General features: G+C 38.7%; 1 protein-coding gene across 1 annotated transcript in view; it reads right to left on the bottom strand.

Moving 5' to 3' along the window:
* The window catches only part of LOC136882510 (probable ATP-dependent RNA helicase DDX10), a 154,553-nt gene that overhangs the window by 74,361 nt on the left and 57,375 nt on the right, over positions 1-22,817 (bottom strand). Inside the window, exons 6-7 of the mRNA XM_067155132.2 lie at positions 16,790-16,991; positions 5,439-5,601 (exon numbers count right to left, since the gene is read on the bottom strand). Coding sequence (XP_067011233.2) covers positions 5,439-5,601; positions 16,790-16,991 — 365 coding nt within the window. The remainder of the gene's footprint in view (positions 1-5,438; positions 5,602-16,789; positions 16,992-22,817) is intronic.

Below are 22,817 nucleotides of genomic sequence, written 5' to 3'. Positions count from 1 at the left end.
CATTTGTATGTAACTAAATGTACATCATCATCATATGGCATTCCTTCAACACCACAATCTTAATCAAAGCTTCATTATATTAATATGTATATATGGTTCAGCTGAAGATGACCTTGAATATGAGGTCGAAACCGGTCCTGTAGTTTAATGTGTACAATAAATAAGTATTGATTGGTGGAAATCCTCTCCTATTTTTAATTTTCCCATCTTAACACATAGTTGTTCCCAGGCATTCCTTGTTGTTTCTACTACAGCATCCCTGTATGCCACCCATTCTCTTTCTATATCCTGAACCTGCTTACTGTCCACTGTTCGAAACTTCTCACTAATCATATCCATGTACTTCTCTCTAATTTCCTCATCCTGGAGATTTTCTACCCTTATTCGTTTGCAGACAGATTTCACTTTCTCTATCCTAGGCCTAGAGATACTTAGTTCACTACAGATCAGATAGTGGTCTGTATCATCGAAAAATCCCCGGAAAACTCGTACATTCCTAACAGACTTCCTGAATTCAAAATCAGTTAAGATATAGTCTATTATGGATCTGGTACCCCTAGCCTCCCATATGTAGTGGTGAATAACCTTGCTGTTGACCCTGACTACGATGTCACTCAATGGTTCATAAAACTTGTCACCTTCATCCTCATCTGCACCCTCACAGGGTGAATACACTGCGACAATTCTCGTCATAATTCCTCCAACTGCCAAATCTACCCACATCATTCGCTCATTCACGTGTCTAACAGAAACTATGTTGCGAGCAATGGTATTCCTGATAAACAGCCTTATCCCATACTCTGCTCTTCCCTTTCTAACACCCGTCAAGTACACTTTATAATCTCCTATCTCTTCCTCGTTATCTCCCCTTAACCGAATATCACTTACTCCTAATAATAATAATAATAATAATAATAATAATAATAATAATAATAATAATAATAATGTTATTTGCTTTATGTCCCACTAACTACTTTTTCGGTTTTCGGAGACACCGATGTGCCGGAATTTAGTCCCGCGTGAGCTCTTTTACATGCCAGTAAATCTACCGACACGAGGCTGACGTATCTGAGCACCTTCAAATACCACCGGACTGAGCTGGGATCGAACCTGCCACGTTGGGGTCAGAAGGCCAGCACCTTAACCGTCTGAGCCACTCGGCCCGGCATCACTTACTCCTAGCACATCCGGTTGCATCCTCTTTGCTGACTCAGCCATTTCTAGTTTCTTTCTTCCATAAGCCCCATTAATACTGATAGCTCCCCATCGAATTCCATTTCTTTCACCAGGTTGTTTCCGAAGAGTCCCTTGCCTGTCAAATAGGAGTGCGACTCCGTTACTCCCATAGGTCCTAGGCTTGCTTAAAATGTTCTGAGCTCGGTAAATTCATCAAGCAGGATGCTTACCCTACTTACACATAGTCCAAGTGAGGATTCCTCCTCTAATGGGTTAGGGACCATCGATGGATTGTATAGCCCTAGCCGCCTGAGCATAAGGAAGGCCATGACTCAGAATATGTCCGAGATGCCCACTCCAATTCCATAGCAACTGTTATCCTGACTCTCAGGACCACTTACTAGGCCACTCAGCCATTGCCCATGGTTCACGAACTAGGTCATGACTACAGTAACCCACACCATGAAGAATTCATAATGGCAAGAAATTTACTTGCTATAGCGGATTGTCGTTATATCTGATTTTTCATACATGTCAGGAAAACCCCGCACACATTAAAATCGGTATGAAATGCCAATAAGTTTGTTCAAAACTTGCATTTTCGCATATGATATCTACATAACCGCTTATTCGTTTGTTATTTTTTGAAATAACATACATGGAAGAGTATGTTTCATTTCATTCTAAAAAAATTATAGTATCACTCCAGAGGCTACTTTGGCAAACGTTTCAGTTTTCTTATTCAAACAGTGCGACATAACCTAACCGTGTATTATCTTGAAAACATATTTCAAGCGCCCGTAGAGAAATGGTAACCTCCTCGCTATAAATTTACATAGGAACAGCCTTCCCGAAATTTTTTTTTTTTTTTTTTTTTTTGCTTTACGTTGCACCGACACAGAGAGGTCTTATGGTGATGATGGGATAGGAAAGGCCTAGGATTGGGAAGGAAGCGGCCGTGGCCTAAATTAAGGTACAGTCGCAGCATTTGTCTGGTGTGAAAAATGGGAAACCACGGAAAACCATATTCGGGGCTGCCGACAATGGTGTTCGAACCCACTATGTTCCGGACTCAAGCTCACAGCTGTGTGACCCTAACCGCACAGGCAACTTGTCCAGTTTTCCGAAATGTAACCAGGCATGGGAAAATATAAACTAACCTCTGAAATCAGTGATGCAATGATCGACCGCATGCAATATAATTGCTGGGGTGCATCAATATTGGTGAAGGAAAAAATCGTGCACCCTTAATCGCTCATAATAACAGATGTGTCAGTGACAAGGCTCTAGCTGTAACTGAATGATGTTGCACAGTTTAATACACAAATTTTCAAGGGACAGAAAAAAATATCTTGTTATAATGGTGTTCTTGTTACATGCCATGCTCGCTATAGTGGACTTCTAATATATTTATCATTACATTTTGATGTCTAATATGAATACTGTAAATACATAAAGAAACAGATCAAATATTTTATTTTGATGCATTGAACACAATATTAGCACAAATAATATTTTTGATTTTGTGTTGTTTGTACTGTCTTACTTGAGCATTAGTACAAATGATATACATACATTTCGTAATATTTAAATTCAACCAGAAATAATTAATTTTTTAATTTGTTAATGTAGGTAACAATGAAGTGACACCAGGAATTATACCGATGTCCATTTCTGATGCATGCACATTTTTTTTCATTTTGGCCATATAATTTTGGTTGCAGAAGAACCGGAATTCAGCCAATCTGACGTTGGCATTAAGTGAAGATATGGAGATGGTCCTTGTCTATTTGTGTTTTCTTGCTATTTCTCCCTCTTCTCACAGTGACATATCAGTGTGTTTATCCTATTATATGTTCCTTCCCATGTTCCTGTCTTCCTATATGTAGGCATCACAAGCAGTAAAGGGAAAACAAAGAGGAACTTAGAAAGGGAATCACAATCCAAGGAGAGGAAATCAAAACCCTGAGATTTGCCGATGATATTGTTATTTTATCTGAGCCTGCAGAGGAACTGGAGAAATTGGTGAATGGTACGGACGGAGTCTCGAGTAAGGAGTACAAGATGAAAATAAATAAGTCCAAAACAAAAGTAATGGAGTGCAGTCGAATGAAGTGGCTGCACAGTTAGGGTCACATCGCTGTCAGCTTGCATTCAGGAGCTAGTGGGTTTGAGTGTTCGAATGTCAGGAGCCTTGAAGATGGTTTCCTATGGTTTCCCATTTTCAAAACAGGCAAACACTGGTTGGGACTTAAACAAAGCCATGGTTGTATCCTTCCCACTCCTAGCCCTTTCTTGCCCCATTGTCGCCGTAAGACCTCTGTTGGTAAGATGTAAAGCAAATTGTAAAAAAAAAAATTGTTAAATGTATACATATGACAACATAAAGTCCCCGGTAGGTGTTTCTGTGGGCTAATCTCCAGAATACCACACAAATGTTGATGCAGTCTTAACTGTTGTATAGAATATTTATCAAGAAAGGTTTATTTGTATGAAACATAACTCTATGGCAAAAGGGAGCTGAGCAGATGCAATTTTTGTGAAGGTAGTCTAAGAAAAAGCTAGACCCGTGGTGTAGGGGGAGCATGCCTGCCTCTTACCTAGAGGCCCCGGGTTCGATTCCCGGCCAGGTCAGGGACTTTTACATGGATCTGAGGGCTGGTTCGAGGTCCACTCAGCCTACGTGATTACAATTGAGGAGCTATCTGACGGTGAGATGGTGGCCCCGGTATAGAAAGCCCAGAATAACGGCCTAGATGATTTGTTGTGCTGACCACACGATACCTCATAATCTGCAGGCCTTCGGGATGAGCAGCGGTCGCTTGGTAGGCCATGGCCCTTCGGGGCTGTTGTGCCATTGTGGGGGTCTAAGAAAAATGAGCAGTCAAGTGGTTTCTTGGTTTTCATTGCCTAAACCATCAGAAATTGACTAAGTATGCATGGAATAATTGTTGAGTATAAAAAAAGCTCTACAAAAAAGTCTGAGGCATTATATACCTGTCTGTATCTGTAAAAAGAAGCCCTCAATAAGCATTTCAGTAAGCAACAGTTTGAAGTAAAATAAAATAAAAAATAGAAATAGAAACCACTGATATTGTGGTGTGGGGAACAAACAGAGAGGAAGTACCAAGGCAACTGATTTTTTGAGTGTGTTGAGAATTATGGAAATCAGTATGGAAAATAGTAAGACAATTGTGTTGACTAGAGGAGAAAAGAATTATAAAAATAAAGGAACAAAATTTTGAAATTGTGTGGAGAGTTTAGAGTATTTGGGAAACAAACTGATGCAGGATGCAAGGCATGGATCAGTATAAGGATTCAACAGGGAAATGCACTCTGCCAGAAAGTGAGAAATGTGATGTGGAAAAAGGAAGTACAAATGAAGTGTGAAGAAGTAATGCATAAGATGTGCGACTACCCAGCAATGACATATGCAGTGGAGACCTGGACACTGACAAAAAGACAGAAGAATAAAGTCCAGACGAGTGAAATGAAATTTCGAAGAAGTATGACAGGAAAGACAAGAAGGGACAGACAACGAAATAAGGACATCAACAAGGAAATTCGTGTGGAAAAACTTTATTACAGAATGGATGGTTTGGACTCGTTAAGAGGATGGAAGAGGGAAGGATGCCGAAGCAGGTGATGAGATCCAAGGAGGAGGAGGAAGGGCAACAGTGAGACCCAGACTAAGGTGGTTGAAAATGATTAACAAAAGTATAATTAGAAGAAACCTGGATTGGAACACAGTTGAGGAGGAACAATGGTGGTTGGATAGAGGAAGAGGGAAAGGTGCCATCAGCATCACAATCTGGTGGGAGCTGGACAAGGGAAATGGATACAGACAATGAGGATTATGATGATGATTTTCAGATTCACACAATCCTTACCTAAATAAATTAAGAACCTCAATAATCTTATTGATAAAAATAACATTTACAGATTGCAATTTGAATATATAGCTTAAGAGTTATCGTTTTAGTGAAATTGCAAAAATAGTTTTAAAAAACACACACAAGGAGAAAAAAGGAACTGTCGTCTACAAGGGAGTCTTATAAGGCATATCGCAGTAAATTCAAAATTGCTTCCATATGAAGCCAAGGTAGGTCGCTAGTTTCCAATATAATATTTTTTAGATACAACCCTGCAATGGCATAAGTAAGTACTTCATTACTATTTGTCTTCATTTAACATTTACTTTTATGTAACTCATTAACTTTCCGGCTCTTTAATTACTTTAATAATAGAATAATAAAACTCACCTAAACCTCGAGCTGCAATATCAGTGGCAAATAGAACAGCGCTGGATTTACGGCAGAAGGACTCGTATATAGACATACGGCGAAGTTGGTGTAAAGTTCCATATAATGCCAAGAGACTAATCCCTGGTCTTAACCGACAGAACACTTCATAATGATACTTTACCTATAAATCACAAAAATCACATTATTACTGTGTAGAACTTCAATCGTTGGTTTAGGTCTGAAACATCTGTTGAAAAGCAGAAGTATGTATGGAAAACAAACCAATTTTTGTTAGGAGACCAATAGTTTCATCAGTGAATGTAAGGGAAGAATACATTTGATGGTGTCAGAAAAGCTTAGCAAATAAAAAAGAAGTATGTCAAATACAGTTTGTTTTACCAAACAATACAAAAAGGTTTGTTTTATCATCAAAAGATACAACTCTTAACATCATAAGGGAAAATGGCATTCAATTTATTTCTGTAAGAACTTGAACAAACACAAGTTGCATTGTAAACCCATACAGTAACACCCATCTTGCCATTATTAGCCTATAACTGGTATAGAAATACACCACCAGGAAGAAAGACAGCAAACTCAATAGAATGAAATGATTACAATTTTGTAAGTTTTAGCTTTGTATGTGATAATGTATCTCTTGAAGGTGGGGCAGTAGAATACACCCACAGTAACCCTTGCCTGTTACAAGAGGTGACTAGAAGGGGTAACCCTCAGCAGCTATGAACACAGATTGGTGGCCATGCGTTCCTTTACTAAATCTGCCATTGCTTACAATTACAGCTGTCAGCCTCCTTGTTTACAACTTTGCTATCTGACCTCCTTTGGTCAACTCTTATTCTCTTCAAATCGCAACAGTATTATGTTTCTGAGGTCTCGGGAGTTTCACTTTTAATGCCCTTCCTGGCCCTTCCCTTTATTTTGCCGATACCCTCATTTTTCAAAGGGTTGGACTATTCCATTTTCACTTATGATTTGAGTTAAGTAGGGATGGTTGCTCGATTATATTTCCCCTCAACACAGCAATCACTTTTATAACATAGTAATCCGCTGCAATGCCGGCATATCTAATCTCTCAAAAGTCCTTTTTGAAGAGCCTGGTGTTCATTTCTTCTCTGATTCTGTCATTCCTTTTTAATGATCTTGCACATGATGTGAACATCAACCAGGCATCTGTACTGTGCAGACTGCATAGTAATAAATAGTGTACACTGAATGTGATATGTGATCATAGTTACTATCGGTCTAATTATACCATCGACAACTCCGGTAATGGAGAAAGCAGTTGCAGCTGCACTTATATCAAAACATTCAGTGTAGATGCAGTTTCTGATCAATATAGAGCATTCCTTTTGTGATTCTATGTGTTCATTATTACATCATTATTGCTGGTTTGTCAGTAATGAATACATGTATTTCAACCCATGTACCTATATAATAATTTATCAGATGACAGAGGAAATCATCTCATGTTAAATTATCAAGTGGGGGTTGCATTAATCTGGTGGTTGATTCATCTGGTATATCTGACCTCCAGTCAAGCAATTAAGTATATTCTTAGAGTCAACTGCATGGCACCAATTCAGAATGAACTAAAGCTTTACCTGCCCAGGATGACCAGCATTCATTGGCACATAATGCACTACAAATGCTGTCTAATATACCTGTCAGTAACCCTTTGCAACATCATACAAATCATACTTCATCCTTGTTTTAGAGCGGGATACAAAACTTTTAGACTGAGAGGTTTTCAACCTTGCCACAACCTCGTACTGTTTTTTTTTCCCCCCAAGTTGCTTTGCGTCGCACCGACACAGACACGTCTTATGGCGACGATGGGACAGGAAGGAGCTAGGAGTGGGAAGGAAGCGGCTGTGGCCTTAATTAGGTACAGCCCCAGCATTTGCCTGGTGTGAAAATGGGATACAACGGAAAACCATCTTCAGTGCTGCCGACAGTGGGGTTCGAACCTACTCTCTCCCGTACTGTTTTAGATTCATCATGTCCCACTTGGTTTTTATATATTTTTTTCTCATCGGTTTTAATGATACTCTTTCAACATCAATTCATGTAGCTTTTAATATATTTTTTCTTCTCTGAAGATGGCTCAAAATGAGCCGTAACATGTTTGATTGAATGTCACTCTATCAAAAGATGGATACATGTACTGAACAGGATGTAATAAAAACTTTTATTTTGTAAAGTGAAAACCGTCAATACGGAATGATACTAGGTAATATCTTGTGATGGTGAAACTCAAAAACATTGTAATGTTGAAGGCAAGGGAAAAAATTGTCAAAAATATTAAGCCCTCATTGTGATCTGATTATATATTTCGTATGGCATGAGGATACATTGTTACAATTTGGTTATTAACAAATATGTACAATTACACGAAAAACAGTTTCATCTATACACACAGAACAAGTACGTAATAAACAAACTATATTTATACATTTTAGCTCATCAATATCTGCATTGCTGCTAAAGCTGAATGTCCAGTTTTGTTAGCCAACTCACACCATCACTGGCCTCGTGGATATCCTTTATTGTCCCACTGAATCTTCGGAGTGGGCACTCTGTGAGGATATGTTGAACGGTCTGAGGCACGTCAGAGCAGTCGCAATAAGGATCGCTGGTAATCTTCCACTTGTGTTTCCAGTAGTTGCATCTGCCATGTTGAGTTCTGATCCGATTAAGTGATGACCAGATTTTTCTGGGTAAGTTGAAACCAGGAGGTTGCATAACTGGATCCGAAATTAGACCTAATCTGTCAGGGTTTGAAGCTGACCACCCATTGCGCCAGGCAGTGTTAGTATGAAATTCATCTTGGGCTAGCCTCTTTCCTAGTAACCAAGAAGGGTTCCTAGATTTCAGCCTGAGATCTTCACGTAGGCAGTCTTGATGTATTGGTAGAAGAGGATTGTCACAGCATTTAAGCCATTCTTTCCTCAGTGCCATTTGTCTTCGGAGATGAGGAGGTGGAATATTTGAAAGAACTGGTAACCAATCCAAAGGTGTGGATTGGATGGTTCCTGATATAGTCCTCATTGTATCGTTTAACTGAGTGTCTATCTTCTTTGTATGGGCACTGTTGAGCCATACTGGGCAGCAGTATTCGGCTACTGGGTATACTAACGCAAGTGCTGTAGTTCAGAGGGTGGATGCAGATGGGCCCCAGCTTGTTCCTGTGAGTTTGTGCAGGATGTTATTGCGGGTTTTGATCTTGGCAGATGTTTTGCGTACATGTTCGCTGTAAGTCAAAGATCGATCCAAGGTAACGCCTAGATATTTTGGATGAGGATTGAACTTCAGTATATGACCTCTGAATTGAACCTGAGGGACATAATTGGCTTGTCTGTTGCTCAAATGAAAGCAGCTGACCTCTGTTTTTGTTATGTTTGGTTTCAGTCGCCAGGTTTTAAAATAATTATCAATTCTGCAGAGATCTTTAGTGAGTGTGGTTTCTGCTCCAGCAAAATCACCAGACTGAGCTGCCAAACAGATGTCGTCAGTGTATATAAACTTCCTAGCATTAGTTGAAGGTAGATCTGCTGTATATACGTTGAAGAGCAATGGAACCAGTACCGATCCCTGTGGTAATCCGTCACTCAGTTTGTAAGTTTTACTTATGTTGCCATGTAGGTGTACTTCAATCATTCTATTAGCCAACATATTATTCAGCAGGGTGGCAAGCGTGTTACAAGGGATTAACTTCAAGAATTTGAGGATCATTCCTTTTCACCAGACTGTGTCATAAGCTGATGACAGATCTACGAACACTGCTACGGTCTTCTTTCGATCTTGAAATCCCCTCTCAATATGGGTGGTTAGGGCTAACACCTGGTCGGTACAGCAGCGGCTTGGTCTGAAGCCAGCTTGTTCAAGTGGTATGTGCTCTAGGATTTTGGCTGAGATTCTATTGTATATTACTCTCTCCAGTAGTTTGTAGCAGACACTTAAAAGGGCTATGGGTCTGTAATCTTCTGCACTGTCTCCACTTTTACCTGGTTTAAGGATTGCTACTATTTTTGTTCTTTTGAGTATTGATGGTAGTTGTCCAACATGTAAGATATTGCTGTAAAATTTGGCAAGCCATTCGGTTGTTCGGGGACCACAATGTATAAGGAATTCTGGGTATATTCCATCCAATCCGGCTGCTTTTCCTGACTTTATTTCTTTTAGCGCAGTTGAGATCTCAGCAGCTGTGAAATCAGAGGAAAACTGAGAGACTGCTTTGGCCTGGGTTATCTTCGATTTTAGCTCTTGTTGAATTCTTTTTGACTCTTTCTTATTTGTGACGAAACAGGGCGGGACTCAAAAGTGAAACAAAATGGTACTTGCAAACAAAACATGCTTAGTAGAATGATTCAATCAATCAATCAATCAATCAATCAATCAATCAATCAATCAATCAATCAATCAATCAATCAATCAATACTGATCTGCATTTAGGGCAGTCGCCCAGGTGGCAGATTCCCTATCTGTTGCTTTCCTAGCCTTTTCTTAAATGATTTCAAAGAAATTGGAAATTTATTGAACATCTCCCTTGGTATGCTATTCCAATCCCTAACTCCCCTTCCTATAAATGAATATTTGCCCCAGTTTGTCCTCTTGAATTCCAACTTTATCTTCATATTGTGATCTTTCCTACCTTTATAAACGCCATTCAAACTTATTCGTCTACTAATGTCATTCCACGCCATCTCTCTGCTGACAGCTCGGAACATACCACTTACATGTTACAAGCTTGACTAATAAAAATTTTGATAATCTTAAATTGACATACCACTTAGTCGAGCAGCTCTTCTTCTTTCTCTCAATTCTTCCCAACCCAAACATTGCAACATTTTTGTAACGCTACTCTTTTGTCGGAAATCACCCAGAACAAATCGAGCTGCTTTTCTTTGGATTTTTTCCAGTTCTTGAATCAGGTAATCCTGGTGAGGGTCCCATACACTGGAACCATACTCTAGTTGGGGTCTTACTAGAGACTTATATGCACTCTCCTTTACATCGTTGTGTTGTAACCAAGGTTGAAGTTTACAGAACACAACTTTATTTGCTTCACTTTATAATATTTACACAAATAACTGAAATTTATTTTGAAGCAAAAAGGAATATTGAATCTTGAGAAAAGTCTGTCTTTATACAATATGTACAGGTTTGCAGTCTTTATATACACTTCTATCTTGAAAAGATAGTCTTCGTGAATTGACACGTTGATAGTCGAGAACTATCTGGCACACTAACATAAATGTTCATGAGAGTCCTTGTTTGTTGAAGTGCCTGAATTCCTAAAAAGCAAGTTCAATTGATTGAAGAAATTCCACCTAGCGAAACTAAGGGAGCTTGCATAAGTTAGGGAATGAAAATGGCTTGTAAAAGAATTACGGGACATAGGCAGCGGAAACAGGTAAGGGAGCGGTGACCAGAGGTGAGACCTCGTACTGCCAGAAATTCAGTCCACCTGGTCGAAGCACATTTTCAAGAGGAGTAGCCTCCGTGCTCGACGTAGGGTGTATTCTGGAGCTGGACACCGGGGCAAGTGGGCAAGTGAGCAGGCCGGGAGCTCCTATTTATAGTACACTCGATGGTCAGGCACGCGCACTGAGGGCTGCGCGTCGAAGCTAGCAGAATGATACACAGGCGCGCGTGCAGCTGGCTGGCGGAGCGAGAAGGGAGCGCCGGACATACAACACTTACTACAACCCCTAAAAACCCTCATAACCATGTGCAGAGATCTGTACCCTTTATTTACAATCCCATTTATGTGATTACCCCAATGAAGATCATTCCTTATATTAACACCTAGATACTTACAATGATCTCCAACAGGAACTTTCACCCCATCAATGCAGTAATTAAAACTGAGAGGACTTTTCCTATTTGTGAAACTCACAACCTGACTTTTAACCCCGTTTATCAACATACCATTGCCTGCTGTCCATCTCACAACGTTTCCGAGGTCATGTTGCAGTTGCTCACAATCTTCTAACTTATTTATCACTCTATAGAGAATAACATCATCCGCAAAAAGCCTTACCTCCGATTCCACTCCTTTACTCATATCATTTATATATATAAGAAAACATAAAGGTCCGATAATACTGCCCCCTCTTAATTATTACAGGGTCAGATAAAGCTTCACCTACTCTAATTCTCTGAGATCTATTTTCTAGAAATACAGCAACCCATTCAGTCACTCTTTTGTCTAGTCCAATTGCACTCATTTTTGTCAGTAGTCTCCCATGATCCACCCTATCAAATGCTTTAGAAAGGTCAATCGCGATACAGTCCATTTGACCTCCAGAATCCAAGATATCTGCTATATCTTGCTGGAATCCTACAAGTTGAGCTTCAGTGGAATAACCTTTCCTAAAACCGAATTGCCTTCTATCAAACCAGTTATTAATTTCACAAACATGTCTAATATAATCAGAAAGAATGCCTTCCCAAAGCTTACATGCAATGCATGTCAAACTTACTGGCCTGTAATTTTCAGCTTTATGTCTATCACCCTTTCCTTTATACACAGGGGCTACTATAGCAACTCTCCATTCATCTGGTATAGCTCCTCTAACCAGACAATAATCAAATAAGTACTTCAGATATGGTACAATATCCCAACCCATTGTCTTTAGTATATCCCCAGAAATCTGATCAATTCCAGCCGCTTTTCTAGTTTTCAACTTTTGTATCTTATTGAAAATGTCATTGTTATCGTATGTAAATTTTATTACTTCTTTGGCCTTAGTCTCCTCCTCTATCTCGCCATTATCCTTGAAACCAACAATCTTTACATACTGCTGACTGAATACTTCTGCCTTTTGAAGGTCCTCACATACACACTCCCCTTGTTCATTAATTATTCCTGGAATGTCCTTCTTGGAACCTGTTTCTGCCTTAAAATACCTATACATACCCTTCCATTTTTCACTAAAATTTGTATGACTGCCAATTATGCTTGCCATCATGTTATCCTTAGATGCCTTCTTTGCTAGATTCAATTTTCTAGTAAGTTCCTTCAATTTCTCATTACTTCCACAGCCATTTCTAACTCTATTTCTTTCCAGTCTGCACCTCCTTCTTAGTCTCTTTATTTCTCTATTATAATAAGGTGGGTCTTTACCATTTCTTACCACCCTTAATGGTACAGACCTGTTTTCGCATTCTTCAACAATTTCTTTAAACCCATCCCAGAGTCTGTTTACATTTTTATTTACCGTTTTCCACCGATCATAGTTACTTTTTAGAAACTGCCTCAGGCCTGCTTTATCAGCCATATGGTACTGCCTAACAGTCCTACTTTTAAGACCTTCCTTTCTATCACATTTATTTTTAACTACCACAAAAACAGCTTCATGATCACTAATACCATCTATTACTTCAGTTTCCCTATAGAGCTCATCTGGTTTTATCAGCACGACATCCAGGATATTTTTCCCTCTGGTTGGTTCCATCACTTTCTGAATCAGCTGTCCTTCCCATATTAACTTATTCGCCATTTGTTGGTCATGCTTCCTGTCGTTCGCATTTCCTTCCCAATTGACATCTACAAATTCAGATCTCCCGCTACAATCACATTTCTTTCCATGTCGTTTCCCACATAGCTGACTATCCTATCAAATAATTCCGAATCCGCGTCAGTGCTACCCTTTCCCGATCTGTACACTCCAAATATATCAAGTTGCCTATTATCTTTAGAAATGAGCCTTACACCTAGAATTTCATGTGTCTCATCTTTAACTTTTTCGTAGCTTACAAATTCTTCTTTCACCAGAATGAACACTCCCCCTCCCACCCTTCCTATCCTATCTCTACGATACACATTCCAGTGCCGTGATAAAATTTCTGCATCCATTATATCATTTCTCAGCCATGATTCAACTCCTATTACAATATCTGGTAAATATATATCTATTAATTACTTAATTCTATTCCTTTCCTTACAATACTTCTACAGTTCAACACTAACAATTTTATGTCATCTCTACTTGATTTCCAGTTCCTGTTCCCTTATCACCGCTTCCTAGGCCATCCCTTTTCCCTGAATGTACCTCCCCATTACCCTTCCAAACAAACTTCCTAACTTATACATACCATAGTATAATATGCTTCAGTGTGTGTCCTTCAGGAAGGCTGTTCATAGCTCTTTTGTCTACCCACTAAATTAGCCTATTCTATGGCTACAGACTAAGGAGATAACATTTATTTTTTCATGTATAAAAAAGAAAAACTGCAAAATCTTCATAGGATACAAACTTCATGGTTTTTTATCCGTATTGAATTGTGATCACAATGATAATAAAACTTATGTTTTAATGGTCTACCTTTTCAATACTATATGATGCAATGTTTACATTACATTTTTTAAACCTGAAACTAGTTTTGGCCTTCGCTAGCCATCATCAGCCATGATATAAAACTGTACAAATTAAATAAATGATTACTTACCTAAACAGGGAGATTGTGGAAAGAACTTCTCATGGCAGCTGTTTTGCTGATTAATTCACTGATTAGAGGTTTGAGCTACAGTTCCTTCACAAGATTGGTAGGTTATGGATGTTCAACAATGCTTCATGATTCAAGCGGCCTTGCTTCACGGTAGCTCTGGTGTAAATTTTGAGTTTCCTAAGTGCAGAAAATGAACGTTCTGCTAAAACCACCCACTTTGACTCATTTGTTCTAAAAAACCATGAGACAGTTTTGAATCTTAATATCACTGTAGGTTAACTTCATAGACACCACACTGAATTGTGAATTTCTACCAGCTGCATTGTATGAACTGCCAGATATTAATCAGATCTTTGTATGCCATTTTTGATAATCTCCAACAACATTTTCAAGATATTTTAACAAGAAGCACTAACATTTTAATATGATGCAATGAATCTAAGGACTTTATTTTAATTTCATATTTTACGTGTTGTGTGCAGATCCTTTCAATACCTTTTAACATCATTTGTGTTTGTACATTTGTTTTAGTCATTGTATTTGTAGTTTTATATTATGGCTGATAATGGCCAGCCAAGGCCGAAACTAGTTCCAAGTTTTAAAAATGAAATGTAAACATTACATAATATGGTATTGAAAAACATAAGTTTATTGCATAAGTCTTCATACAGTTTCACACTACAATATAAGGAACAACAACTTATAGCTTTATTCCTAATAGGATTTAATCTTCAACAAGAGAATATCAATAAGGATCCATGTAATGTGAATTGAGATTCTGATATTGATGGTTTAGTGCACAAACATTGTATGTCCAAAAATCATGATTCTGAGAAAACTCAAATTGAAATTTTATGAAGTTGCAGTTACTTACGACAAATAATATAGCTGTAGCCAGTGTTACTGATCTGTAGATTATTTCTTTGTAATTGTATTTCAACAACTGAACCACATTCTTGTGCACCAGTACGGGAATTATTCACTATATTTTAATGGAAGGTTGGGACATACAACATTTGGCACTAACAATCTGAAAGAGAACTTCAAGGCACAAACGTATTTTTCAAAGGAATTGATTTTTTTTTTCTTTCTAGTTGTTTTACGTCGCACTGACACAGATAGGTCTTATGGCGACGATGGGACAGGAAAGGGCTAGGAGTGGGAAGGAAGCGGCCGTGGCCTTGATTAAGGTACAACCCCAGCATTTGCCTGGTGTGAAAATGGGAAACCATGGAAAACCATCTTCAGGGCTGCCAACAGTGGGGTTCGAACCTACTATCTCCCGAATACTGGATACTGGCCGCACTTAAGCGACTGCAGCTATCGAGCTCGGTAAGAATTGATTTCAACATTCTTTTTCATCATTTATTATTACAGTAAATGATTTTATTTTCTTAATAACATCATAAGGTATGAATAATAAGTAATTAAATAAAGTTGAATAATCACTGTTTTATTTTTCAAGGGATAATTATAAGAAGTGGCTGAAAAAACTGAGAACTAAAAGTGGGGAGGCAGCAAAAACTGTAAAACGCTACAGATTTGCGGATCAATTAAGTTTCTTGGATAAATACTTCAATGAAAGAGAAACTAAGGGAAACATCAATCTGTCCGCAGATGACGATTTTGAAAGTGAAGACGAGGAACAACATACTTCAAATACAGCAGAACAACCGCAATCCAAGCAGCAGCCTGTACCTCACAATGTAAACAACAAGGGTATATCTACAGGAAACATCAGTGATAAAACTGACTCCTCGACGTTTTCAACCCCTCGAAGGTATTGTAAGAAAAGGAAGCTACAGGATGAACCAACAGCATCATCCATACTGATGAAATACATCATCGAAAACAATTCTGCGCAGGGCTCAGCCATATCTAACCGGACCAATGAACATCTACAACACCCCGTTGATGCCTTTTTATTTGGAATTTCGCCTATGTTGAAGTCACCGTCTCCATACTATTTAATTTTTGCTAAATCAGAAATTTTCGCAACCGCACATAAATATGAAATGATGATGCCGACAGAGCAAAGTACCAGCTCGACAACAGCATCTGGTGAGAGGGCATTTCAACCCTTAGAGACACTACCACAAAATGCGACTACAGATCCTCTCAGTTCTTCATCGTATTCAACAATCAACAACAATGAAGATAACCTACAACTTTATTGGCAGAAGTTTGGTGAAAAATCAACTCAGTAACATGACAGTTATTTCAACATCCAAAAACACTAATGATTTCAATTATTTTTTCCTGCTGTTTTAAATACATATTTCTTAAATTCTTCCTCGTAAAGTTCACGGTATGATGTTTTACAAAATATTGTATTTTTGTACATTTAGCCTATGCTACTATAAAATTGTTGTCATGAACACGAATCATCCAAGATCTTCCAAGATTATAGCTATCATTAACAGTGATGATGAACTGAACGAAGTAAAATTTCACGGATATTTCAGAATGAGCAGAAACACATTCAGTAAGCTGTTTAAGAAGGTAGAGCCTTTAATTACAAGAAAGGACACGTTTTGGAGACCTGCAATTACACCGATGGAAAGACTGGCTGTATGCCTGCGGTAAGTAGACTTAAGTAATATTAAAATAAAATGAAAATGAAGTAGGTATATCATCACTAAGAAAACTCATCATGGAACACTTGATTGCTGACTTATAACTGCACGGAACTGAAGTGTGAGAACAGACGTGAAATATTCATGTCGGAAAGGACGGATAAGGAAACGGAGAGCGCCGTCACGTCCCGGAGATGTGTGAATCGACCTTTAAGCTTAAACTGTGACTGGCTCTTAGTATTACCAATAAAAATGTTATTTAAAGTACCATAACATACGTAAAATGAAAAAAATTATGAAGTGTAATCACGCACGTACCTGTTTACAGCTTGCCATGAAGACAAGGATCTTCTGCTTCTGATGATTTTTGATAAAAGACCAGAGCATGCTCATTTTCTCATGAAGTTCACAAACAATGTAACTCTGTTGTAAAGATTCAGGTGTGCTATGTTTAGCATGTTCATGAACAGACACATACATTGGGTCCTTAAGACTGAGACGAGCCAAGTCCCGTACTGACCTGTTGGGGGAAAGAAATATACAATTTTAAGATGAAGATTTTCGCGACCATTAAATAATATTATAATACTCAATTTTGGGGATATTAGGTCATGTAATGTTTATGATATGCCAACACATTTCGAACCTGTGACCAGGATAGTCTTCACAGCAATAACAAAGATTGTATTGGCAACTGTCACTCCTCAGCAACCAGTCTCAAGATAGAGAGACCGTGTTAGAAATGTACCATATTTACTTGCATAATTTCCCCCACTCTTTTTTTACCTCAAAAACGGGGAGGGAAAATTATGCAAATCTAAATTAAAAGTGGAAATTAAAAATCAAACATAATTATCTTACTTAAGTTACAAAATTTATTTAGGCCTAAAATAGGACAAGATAATAAAAAATACGTATAACACAATGCTAATAAAAAAATCGAAGGCAATAATACGTTCCCAGCAATAATTATACGGAAACCCTCGCTTGACATTAATAATAATAGTGCTATTGTTTTTACATCCCACTAACTACTTTTTGATGGTTTTTGGAGATGCTGAGGTGCCAGAATTTTTTCCTGCAGGAGTTCTTTTACGTGCCAGTAAATTACCGACACAAGACTGACGTGTTTGAGCACCTTCAAATACCACAGGACTAAGCCAAGATCAAACCTGCCATGTTGGGGTCAGAAGGCCAGTGCCTCAATCATCTGAGCCACTCAGCCTGGCGCTTAACATTAAATAATTTATTTATTTTTCCAGGTGGGAAAACGTACTATCGAATATCCCATTAAAAACTATCCAACAGGGAGATGGTATCACTTTACACATTAGTACATTTTACATTGTGTGTGTAGTGTTTCAGGAGATAAAGGAGAGCACCAAAAAGTGTGAAAAAGTCGAGAGAACAAATATAAATAAATCTCTACTGGAGCCTGTTAAAGTAACAAGAAACTATTAAAATATGTGAAAAACACAGAGAACAGATATGACATGCTTTTGCCCATGGGCTCATAGAAGTAGCTACAGTACCTACATATTATAGCAGATCACCTTCTTACTAAAACAATTGTAACCGGGCGAGTTGGCCGTGTGGTTAGAGTCGCGCAGCTGTGAGCTTTCATCTGGGAGATAGTAGGTTCAAATCCAACTGTCAGCAGCCCTAAAGATGGTTTTCCGTGGTTTCCCATTTTCAAACCAGGCTGCACCTTAATTAAGGCCACGGCCGCTTCCTTCCCACCCCTAGGCTTTCCCTACCCCGCCATCGCCATAAGACCCACCTGTGTCGTGTGACGTAAAGGAAATAGCAAAAAAAAAAATGAATTGTTAGTTAAAGCCTTATGTTTCTGACCAGTGGGTAATTAAACACTGTTTTTTGGTCACTTTGTTCGAGCATGAATTTCTCACGAGGTTATACTCGCCATAAGTGATAAAGTGCCTTTGGCCGCCATTTTGAACACAGAACTTCGGCAGTACTTGGCACTGGTTTGGACAGACTCGCTGGTGAATAATCAATCAGTACTGATCTGCATTTAGGGCAGTCGCCCAGGAGGCAGATTCCATATGTTGTTTTCCTAGCCTTTTCTTAAATGATTTAAAAGAAATTGGATATTTATTGAACATCTCCCTTGGTAAGTTATTCCAGTCCCTAACTCCCTTTTCTGTAACCGAGACAAAAATTGAAAATGTGTATAAGCAAGATAGGAATGGAAAAAGAAAACTAGTGCATGAAGGAAAGTTTCCAAAGTTGGAAAGAATGATTTTGAATAAATAAATTTTTAACTTCTGATTGGAATGCGAAATAGGCTACAAGCACAATCAAGCGCACTGGGTTACTGAACAATCTTACTGACAACAAAGACTTTTCCATAGAATAAAAAATAAACCACTTTTCCCTTTGAGAAAATCAAATGATCAGAGATGTGTCTCTCGGTCATGACCATCCACCTACAGCTGCAGGGTTGCTAGAGTTACACTTCTGTTACACATTTTATGGCAGTAACTTCCGTGATGCATAATTTCGGATGACTCCCAGCCATAAGCCATGTATGTCAACAGGACAGCCTTGAAAAAAAAAAAAAAAACGCGTGAAAACTGAATTCAGCACTCCTATCCACAGTGGAATCTATTACTGTGCTTTAACTTAGCACTGTCCTGTCTTGTTCTAGTGTAAAGTCTTTGCTGCCAATCAATGACACAAAACTCAACTTGACTGAAGCTAACAGCTTGCCCCTCAAAGGTGCAATATAATCTGTGTTCGAGAATTCAAGGTCATTTCCTCTTATCGTGCAACTTTCTCCAACCGACCCATGGCGGGGGCTCTTATCTCTGTTGGAAATCACGTTCCGTACACAAGGGATGACAAAGAACATTTTCAGGTATGGGGAAGATATAATCGTACTAAGCGGTAAAGGCAAAAAACTGTGACGTGTTAAGTGAGGTATTTTTTATACAAATTAAATAGGATGGGCGTCGGGACTTCAAATTTACGACGTGCTAAGCGGAAAAACGTGCTAATGAGGAATGTACTAACGAGGTTTCACTGTATGTATTTTTTTAACTCTTTTCACTGAAGATGGCTCAAATGACCCAAAACATGTTTGATTAATATTATTCCATCTAAAAGATGGATATATGTATACTGAATAGGAGGACAAATTCAATTTCCTTTGTAGTTCAATATCGCCAACAAAGAGCTGTGTTTCCATAGCTTCTACTAAACAGAAAACAGAACTCGGAGAATTAGAGTAGGTGAAGCATTTTCTGGTCCTGTAATCATTAACAGGGGAGTTCATCAAGCCAGTATTACTGGAACTTTGTTTCCTCATATATATGAGTACAGAACTGGAATCTGAGACAAAGCTTTTGGAGGATGATGTTATACTGTATAGAGTAGTAAATAAGTTCCAGGAATGCGAGTGACTGCAAAAATGACCTCAACAATATTGCGAGATAGACAGCAGGTAATGGTATGATGGTAAACAGGGTGACAAGTCATATTCTGAGTTTCACCAAGAGGAAAGGTCCTCCCAGTTTTATTTACTGTGTTGATGGGGTGAAATTCCTTATGGGGATCACTGTAAGTACCTAGAGGTTAATATACTAAAGGAAGACCTTCACTGGGGTAATCACAGGTTACAGATTTCTTCATATGGTTATAAGGATATTTAACTTGAAAACAATATTCTCTCACCCATGGATAAATAATGCAAGTATCGAGTTTGAATTATTATTATTATTATTATTATTATTATTATTATTATTATTATTATTATTATTATTATTATTATTATACATCCATTTAGTATTAGTAGTACTAATATTATTTATGTAGTCGGATGATCACATTGTTTGAGAGATTATGTCATGAAACATGTACTGTATAATTATACACATTTATATGAGTTCAGTTAATGTAAGAACCTGTATATAATTTATTATTACCTGTAAATATGATTTGTAATCCACTACAGTATTTTGAAACACACCGTGTATACACAAGGTATTTTGTAACGTATCTCTCTAGAAGCCTGGCCAGGCACCTGCATAAAGAGGTGGTCATGATGGTAGAGACAAGTTGTTGCTTAGTTGGAGTTATGGTTTAACAGGAGTATACTTGTGACCACGTGTTGTGGATGACATGCTTGTAAGCAGACAATTGTTTTAAGGTTGCAATCTCCGTGTGGCATGTGCTTAGTGATAGGCATTTGTTAAAGATGTTGGTGTGTTGATGTTTTCAGAGTGAAGTGTTTTGTTTGCGACGGCAGTGATTAAGGTTATGTGTATTTAATTTGTAAATAATTGTGAGTAAATCCGTTTACGTAAGTTGACAGCATTTTGTGTGCTTCACTGTAGATACATCATTGGCGACCGTGACAAGACGTAAGAATTTACGTGTGAATACGAGTGTAGCGCGAAATAGATCAAAATGCACATGATAGTAGGAAATATGTTGGTGAAACAGCTCAAAGACGAAATCGCCAAGAGAAATCGCCCGACTAACAGGAAGTAGAAACCACTGCAAACGTGGTTATGGGAAGATCTTGCTGAAAAATGAGAAGAACGCGAAAAGTTTTTCATTGAAGTCGACGAAGATCCAGACAAAACAACTGAACATGAGGTAAATATAACCAAAATGTGTGTTAAGTTAATGAACATGATACAGACACTCAATTCCACCTTAACAGACAGCATTTTGAAAGTAAATGACAAAATTTCAGACTTAAATGACAAACTTACAGACAAAATTTCAGACATAATTTGTCAAGCTAACTCAGTTTTAACCGGATAATATCACAAGTGTACACGCAGGTTTACAAAGTTGAACAGGCCTAGAATGGAAAATTTCAATCATAAATGACAAAATTTCATCGCAAATTAGCGACATCACCAATTGATTAACGCAGCAGATATCGGACATCAGATCAAAACTGGGACAGGTTGACCTGATCGATAGTAGAGTAAGCCAGCTGGAAGGGAATATTTTGAACCTCAAGGAGGAGGTGGAAATGCAGGTTTCCGGCATAAAGCAACAGGTTAAGGGGAGGTTTTCTACCATTGAGGGAAATTTTGAAAGCCGTATCTTTGCCGTCGATCGAAATCTTGGGAGCCGTATTTCTGCTGTTGAAGGAAGGTTAGAAAACCGGTTTTCGATCATCAAGGGAGATGTGCAGAATATAAGAGAAAACATCCTTCACGCATTAGGAGATAGATTAAATCAAACAGGATGTATAACCGCCTCAAACCTAAGCAACAATACAGCAAACCTAAAACCGAGGGTGATTATAGAGAGCCTTGCGGAATTCCACAGGCGACTGGAAGAGAACCCCACTAGCTTCACTGAGGGATCAATGTCTGTTAGGAAGGACTAATCTACCAGACAATATCTTTGCTCAACTCATCACACTCCGATTAAAAGGGCAAACTGCTACTTGGTGGAATAACTTGAAGCGTCTAAATTTAAACTGGACGGACTTCTAGAGGGAATTTCTCGCTAGGTTTAATTCTGAAGGGGTGAAGAGCTCCGCGAAAAGGAAGCTACTGACTGAGGCACAACCCGATGGCATGAGAACTAGCGCCTTCATACTACAGTAGTACCAACTCTTCCAAGCGTCTGCATCCGGATGTAAGCGACAACGAGATCTTACCATACATCACAGAGCTACTTCACGATAAGATTCGACCCCTAGTGAAAGTATCACAACCCAGATCCTTTGATGATCTACGCAGAATCATCGCCCAGCTGGAGGAGGAACACAAGAGCAAAGCTACGGAAGAGACCAGAGCATTTAGGAAGTGCTACCAGTGTGGAAGAGTGGGACACCTGAAGAACAAGTGCCCAGACTTGACGTCGGAAAACTAGGTCCGGTCCATTCTGGATTGAGGGGGATGGGACTGGGAAAATGAATGCGCCTCAAGACATGAAAGACAAGCAACTCTGGTCAAGTAGGAGAGGGATTGGTCAGATAGTGAACAGAACAGGCCAAATCCGCCCTGCTATCACCTTAAGGATAGGCAACGAGAATTTTTCAGCCATACTAGACAGCCAAGCAAGCCATTCATTTGTCAATGGGACAGATTACTACCACCTATGAAGTCTCACCATCTCAGAAGGGTAGTGGGAGCAGCGGATGGGGTAACCTATTCCATTCAAGGACAGACTAACCTACCCGCTAAATGCATGAACATGCCTATTGTAATTGAAGTTGCAGTGATTCAGAACCTGGTACCTGACATCATATTAGGTCATGATTTTCTGGTGGAATACAAGGTGATCCTAAACTTCAGCTCATGAAGTCTTTTTGAGAAAAGACAGACATCTGAGGGTTACCTAGCGAGAGCTGGAC

The sequence above is a fragment of the Anabrus simplex genome, chromosome 1 (genome assembly GCF_040414725.1).
Source record: "Anabrus simplex isolate iqAnaSimp1 chromosome 1, ASM4041472v1, whole genome shotgun sequence".
In the NCBI taxonomy this organism is placed as follows: domain Eukaryota; kingdom Metazoa; phylum Arthropoda; class Insecta; order Orthoptera; family Tettigoniidae; genus Anabrus; species Anabrus simplex.
This window is presented reverse-complemented; position numbering and strand designations above follow the sequence as displayed.